This window comes from Bison bison, unplaced genomic scaffold, assembly GCF_000754665.1.
Source record: "Bison bison bison isolate TAMUID 2011002044 unplaced genomic scaffold, Bison_UMD1.0 scf7180017864461, whole genome shotgun sequence".
NCBI classification, from domain to species: Eukaryota; Metazoa; Chordata; class Mammalia; order Artiodactyla; family Bovidae; genus Bison; species Bison bison.
Window position 1 is genome coordinate 19,348,266 of NW_011495023.1, and position 7,114 is coordinate 19,355,379.

Sequence of the window (7,114 nt, forward strand, 5' to 3'; positions counted from 1 at the left end):
GGTAATTAGCGTCAGGGAAACGCCTGCTCTGGCTCAGACTGCCCTCTTTTCAGCAGCGTTCAGAGCCCTTCCTTCTCCTGTCAGATCCTTCCTTGAGCTACTGGGTGCCACTCCTGGAGGAGAGCCAACGAGACCGCCCATCTGCTGCAGTGGCGTTGAGTTGGAAGTGGGGAGGGGGGGAAGTGTTCAGAAACCCACCCTTCCTTAAATCCTGATGATCAGCTGAAAAGACACAAAGCCATTGAACCAAATGACTGCCAGCCGGTTTATACTTCAAAGGAAAAGAGCATGTGAAAAAAAAAAATCACATTTAACACAATTATTTCATAGAATGAGCAGGTCGTGCATTTTCTGAACTCCCCTCAGATAATCTGGGGCATTTCCCCAGATTTCATCTCAGCGCAAGGAATAGGGGGGAAAAAAGTCTCCCCAAACTGCCAGATCTTTATAGTCCTTCGCTTTCCTACAAAAGCACGAATGTTTCAGAGTAAAAGGGCCCCTGTTTGCTGTCTTCCCCTGGCTGCTTCCTCTGGGAACTGCGCCTCTGAGGGGGCGGGGGTGGGGGGTGTCTCTCAGATGCATAATACCCAGTAGTAGGAAAAGCACACCCTTCTAACACCAGTGTATGTTCTGAACCAAAACCTGGGCACAGAGACCCCCCCACCCCCACCCCCAAAAGCAGTCACAGTCAGCTTTTCCTTCTCGGTTTGAAATCTTTGACATTGAAATTTGTTACATGCTGTTTTAACACTGGACTGATACAGAAGCAGACTGTTTCTTTTCATTCCTTTTTTTATGAAACCTTTTCTTCTGTGGTTGGGAAAGGAACCTGAACCCATACCTAATGACACTAAGTGCCCATCTGCCCTAGAAATAAAACACAGGAATCCTCTTTGTTGCAAGGACATTGTGAAAATTCCTGAAACTAATGAAGAACTCCCAAATGGGGATGGGGTCTCTGTGCTTACACTTTGAAGTGTATTTTCGTAAGCTCCAAACTGTAAAACACATAGGCCCCAAGAGTAAGCAGAGTTTTACAGTTTCACAGTTGGCTGTGGTCAAGGTGTTTGTTGGTGGAATGCTTCCAGCAAGCAGTCATGAAGTTAGGGAGTGCTTGCAGTGTCTAGCTGGCAAGGGGGCCAAGGAAGCTCTCCGTGGACCTTCACAGGGATGTCTGTGTCTTCCTTGCATGTGCAGTCGGCAGCCACCTGCTTCCTTCCTGTCCTCTGCTCTGTAACCACTCACTGTTCACAGTCCAGGTGGGGAATCTGATTCTGAACATTCGAGAGAGCTCCATCCCTGAGCCAGAACGTGAGTCACATGGTCTTCTCTAAATTAGGTTGTGTTATTTCCCTAACGTTGTTTAGGGAATCATGGACCTTACTCTGCTTTTGCCAAGACTTTCCATTGAATAAATATCTCCAACACCTATTGTTTCTCTTTGGCAACAGAATGGTTGCAATTTGTGGACAAAAGTGAGCAAAGGCTAACCCCCTTTTTTATTCTCTCTCTGTGTAAAATGTCCAATGTTGTTAGCTTTTCTTGTCCTAAACAAAGGTATTGACTTATTCTCTGTTGTCTCTGTCATCATTGAGCAAAGATTTGCAGATAATAGCACCAAACAAAGAAAGACTTAATAGACAGCAGAGACTTGCTGCCCACACGCAGAGTTTTTTTTGTTGTTGTTCAGTCGCTAAGTCATGTCCAACTCTTTGCGACCCCATGGACTGCAGCACGCCAGGCTTCCCTGTCCTTCACCATCTCCCGGAGCTTGCTTAAACTCATGTCCATTGAGTTGGTGATGTCATCCAACCATCTCATCCTCTGTGGGCTCCTTCTCCTCCTTTTCCAGTGAATCAGCTCTTCACATCAGGTGGCCAAATTTACTAACACCGAATAAGTTAGACCCAAAGTGCCTAGAATCATACAAGGAACATTGGACATAGTAAGCTAGGATCATCACAGTTCTGTGAATTCAAAGTTGTCATTGTTTTTCTTCTATTTACATGAGTAATATTCTAATTCCAAAATTATCAAGCAGCAGAGGTGGAGCTAACCGTCCAAGCTGACCTTGCAGGGGCCGGAAGGTCCAGAAGGTGATCAACTGCTCACGGATCCACTTATTTTTCCAAAGATGCCTTAAAAGAAAACCAAAGGGACTAACATTTATTGTTCCATTTGGGGCCAGACACATGTAGCCTTGGGCTTCCCTGGTGGCTCAGACAGTAAGGAATCCACCAGGGTAATATCCCTGGGTTGGGAAAACCCCCTGGAGGAGGGCATGGCAACCCACTCCAGTATTCTTGCCTGGAGAATCCCATGGACAGAGGAGCTTAGCGGCTACAGCCCATGGGGTCACAAAGAGGCAGACAGGACTTAGGGATTAAGCACAGCACAGCAGCACACGTAGTCTCATTTATTTATTTATTAAATTCATTTAACGACTTTGTCATTTATTCACTAAGTGCTTTTGTTTTGCTTGATGTCTTCCTTTTTTTTTTTTTTTTGGTGCGGGGGTGAGGTGGGCCTTGAGTAAAAGGTTGTGCAAAGAGCTCACGGCGACCATTATTGTCTCAGGTCTTCACTGCACGGCCTGACTCAAGATGTGTGAACACACTTCACTGACTCTTTTCTGAAGGCATCAAAGTTTAGCTACTATGTCGAAGTGGCCATATTGCTGTTTTCTCTTCCCTCTCGTCCCTGGAAGTGCCGCCATGGCTGGACTATATTATTATCATGTTCATGCTCTTCCCCCCAGGTCTCTCCTGGTTCCACAACCCTCTGGGAGCCCAGGGCTGGACATTGGGGTGCATGGCCTAACTAGCCTTGAGAATTGCAGAGAAAAAAAAATGGCCTTCAGAAATACTGGGTTAGGAGAGAAGAAGAAAAGGAGAGGACTGGGAGCAGGAGAAAGCTTTCCAGAAACCATCGAGTTCAGAGACAGCTGTGAGCAAATGCCATGTTTCTTGTGCTTCTCATGTGTGGCACAGCGCCTCCTGCAGCTTCTTGGTGGTAGTGGTGGTTGTTGATGGCAGTGACTTAACTACTGTATTTTGGGGTCTCTAAGGAGATCAGTCCTGGGTGTTCTTTGGAAAGAATGATGCTAAAGCTGAAACTCCAGTACTTTGGCCACCTCATGCAAAGAGCTGACTCATTGGAAAAGACTCTGATGGTGGGAGGGATTGGGGGCAGGAGGAAAAGGGGATGACAGGATGAGATGGCTGGTTGGCATCACCGACTCGATGGACGTGAGTTTGAGTGAACTCCGGGAGTTGGTGATGGACAGGGAGGCCTGGTGTGCTTCGATTCACGGGTCGCAAAGAGTCGAACATGACTGAGTGACTGAACTGAACTGAACTGAAGGCTGATGGGGAGTCCCAACCCCATTCTTTGTTCTTCCCCCACTTCTTTACCCTCTGGAATCTTTCCCTCCAGCATGTCTGTTTTTGTGTTCCCAATATCTCGTTCTTTTGGCCAAAGGAGTTCCCCTAGAGAGGCTTAATCCAGACCAGAAACCCATTTCATCCTCCTTCGTAATAATGTGGTTTTGATAGACATGCGTGTTCTGAGTGAAGGAGCCAATCTAAACCAAAGGTGAAAATGCATGAGCAGAGGCCACACCCTACGCTTCATTCCCTGCAATGAAGGGTGCAGGGCTTATGTGGACCTTACACACCAGAGCTGCTTGTTCTGATACACCAGGAATTCCAGGTTGCTGTCAGCACTGGGTCATGTTCATCTGCTGACTTGCCAGAAGGGACTATTTGCCAGTCTTTTTCCTGAGATGAGGTTTGATTTCCATAGACTGTTGAGCTACAGGCACTCCAAAGATCATCCAGGAGCCCCTATTTTATAGTTCAGGCTCTCCTGGTGGCTTAGTGGTAAAAAATCCTCCTGCCAGTGCAGGAGAAGAGAGTTTGATGCTTGATCCGGAAAGATCCCACATGCTGTGGAGCAGCTAAGCCTATATGCTACAACTATTGTGCCTGCACTCTAGAGTCTGGGAGCTGCAACTCCTGAGCCTATGCACTGCAGCTACCGATGCCTGAGTGTGCTGGAGCTTGTGCTCTGCAACCAAAGAAGCCACGCCTATCAGAAGCCTGTGCACCGCAACTAGAGAGAACCCCCATTCACCCCAACTAGAGAAAAAGCCCAAGCAGCAACAAAGATCCAACACAGCCAGAAATAAGTAAATACTGGGTGTTTTTTTTGAAAAAAGAAAACAAAAAAAGAAAAGTAATCCAATCTTTGCTTTTCTTTACAGACACTCTGGAAAATGGATCTAATAAGGGTGACAGGTGAGTGGTATGTTTTTATTTGCCATCCATGCTTTTCAGTGATGATCTTTTCTACGTACGCTGCTGTGAGTTTGATCATTTTCTTTCTGTTCTGCTTAAATCCAGTGCAGCTACTAGAAAGGGACCGAGCAAGGATGACACATACTGGAAGGAGATCAACGCAGCCATGGCCTTAACCAATCTCGCGCAGGGAAAGGACAAGCCGCAGGGGACCACCAGCTGCATCATCCAGAAGTCGTCCCACATTGCGGAAGTGAAGACGGTCAAAGTGCCCCTGGTTCCGCAGTTTTAAGAGTTTGTCACTTTTCAGATGGATGGCAGTTCTTCGCATCAGTGTTTTTTCATAAACCCTCATCCTAAGAGCTGGAGCAGGAGTGACAATGACTCCCTCTCAAACCTCTTCTTATTTTTAATCATCCTAAATGTATCATTTAGTTGCTTCTGTAAAAGACATATAAATTATAAAACTCCACTTTAATCAAAAATATTAACTTATTTTATGTTACTCCAAGTATGCGTAAAATGTCTGTGTTGCCGTTACAGTAAGTGCCTTGCTTCTTGAAAATAAGTTACAACGTGGGCACAGCAGAGCAGCAGTGCCTCAAAACGATAGCACCACAATGCTTACTAAACTGTGAGCTTTATTCTGGATGGACCTGCCACCGGTGCCAGGACTGGAACCAAAACTGCTGAACACCTTGAAATGTGTTCACTAGTTCCCATGTTAAAGCTTGGAAATCTCTTCAGCCCAGATGAAATGTTCCTTTAAAAAAAAAAAAATCTGCAATATTTAAAATTGTTCAATGTGCTTTGCAGAGTGACAGTGAGAATTTTATGCATGTATCCTGCCTGGATATCTGGTAGGTTACAAACTTCCAAAAGGAAAGGCTTGGGAATCACATAATGTATACATTCAAGGAAAATGGCAATGAATGCGATCAGAAAAATAAGTCTTTAAGCACTGCTGGAAGACACCATGATGCTCTTTAGAATTGATTTGGATTTTTTTCTCAAGTTTTGCCGAAGTTTTCAAAAACTTCATTATCTCAGTAACTCGAAATTTTCCTGTGTAAAACTCAATTTATAATTTAGTTTTAAAACATAATCCCATTTGCATTAGAGTCAGTGTTTTTTGTGATGGAAACTGTTTTTCATACGGAATAGCTCTTTTTCACATGGAAAAACCTTTTATTTGGTTCATTTCAAATCACAATTGCTGATGGGCAACTTACACTGCATTGAGAACAAGGCAATAAAGGAAATGGATCTCTGTGGGTATACATATACACACAACATTGATTTTTAAATTTAAGACATATGGAAAACAAACATTGAACAGTCTCTGAATTTTGCCAAGTAGGACATTAAAATGAAATCATGCATTAAAATAAAGTACATTTTGTTTCTAAATTAGGCTATCATTGAGTGAGAATAATCAATATCAAGAAAGAAGATCTTTTTCAGTCAAATGTTAGTATTCTCATCAGCTTGGGGAGGCTTGAAGTTTGAATAAACAGAAGAGATGCCAAATATAACAGAGTATTTGTGCTCAGAGAAGTAAAAGAGCCTTGACTCTTATGTTGGGATGTTTTTTCTGGGTATGTAATCTATTTTATAATTTTTTTAAAAAACTGGAAAGCATTTTTGTGAGTGTGAATGACAGCCAGCATTGCAGCCGCATGGTGATATTTTTCTTTATTTTGCAAAATACATTTAAAACCAAAGGCTGCTCTAGTTGATATATGGACAGTATCAGTCTTGATATAAATTGTAGGACACTTTTTCATGTAACATAACATTTGGGGGTTGGGTTTATTTAGTGTAATGAAAATAATTTGATATAAAAATATTTTGTATATATATATATTTTTACTTTGTTTTCTAAGTTGCTGTTTGCAGTAAGAGTAAGTGCAAAGCAAGATATGTAAGTTATGACTGTATGATCAGATGAAGTATGAGTTCTTTTGGTTTATAAGATCCTTAAATAGTTATAGATCCATGATAAAAACTTTGGAATCTTTATAAAACAAGTTTGCCAAAATGTGATCATGTCAGTGAAAACTAAGGACAAGTACTTCACTCTTTTTCATACTATTATAAGTTATTCTGGTATTAAATATTTTAATAAAATTGTTTTTGTTTTTACATATTTCAGTTAGATAAATGAATGCTGGTTGCTTTTTTATTTAAATTAGTCATAATTGATTTTTACCACCTTTTCAAAAAGAATCAGCAAATTTGTTCTATGTTATAAATTACAGATGACAAATCAATAAGGACAGCTCTTCACGTGATTTTTTGTTTTTAAACACCAAAGCTTGGAGTCTGGTCTATAAATACATCAAGACAATTATATAATTAGCACATCCTAGGCAGTATCTCCAGTTGCAATTACTTTTACTTTTTTTTTTCTTATGCTGCTTTAATATTTTCTGGAAATTAAAGTCCTCCCCCCAATCCTTTAAAAAAATTCTTCAACAATGCTGAGTCAGCAGCTGAGACCCTAACTCATAATTTATGTTGTAGAGAAATAGAATTACCTCTATTCTTTGTTTTGCCATATGTAATCATTTTAATAAAATTAATAACTGCCAGGAGTTCTTGACAGATTTAAAATAAAAGTTAATTTCTAGACCTCACAATGATCATAAGAATGTTGTTTTCCTTTGAGAGCTGACCAGGTGGAAAGAGAAGCAGAACAAAAGGGTCCATTATGTGCCATAATTCTCCTAAGGTTGGTCAGGGATGTGATGTGGGAGCTTCACATTTGGATCAGCGTTGAATTTCATCACCTGAGACCACCTGAGATCACCACC

At 41.9% G+C, this 7,114-nt stretch overlaps 1 protein-coding gene across 3 annotated transcripts in view; it reads left to right on the forward strand.

The window, feature by feature from the left end:
- MKX (mohawk homeobox) overlaps positions 1–6,462 on the forward strand; it is a 69,466-nt gene extending 63,004 nt beyond the window's left edge. For 2 of the 3 annotated variants that reach the window (XM_010860043.1, XM_010860042.1), the window contains 2 exons: positions 4,265–4,298; positions 4,404–6,462. In XM_010860043.1, coding sequence (XP_010858345.1) covers positions 4,265–4,298; positions 4,404–4,590 — 221 coding nt within the window. In that variant the 3' untranslated portion in view covers positions 4,591–6,462. The remainder of the gene's footprint in view (positions 1–4,264; positions 4,299–4,403) is intronic. The other variant, XM_010860044.1, reaches the window with a different exon arrangement.
- Positions 6,463–7,114: the final 652 nt, after the last annotated feature.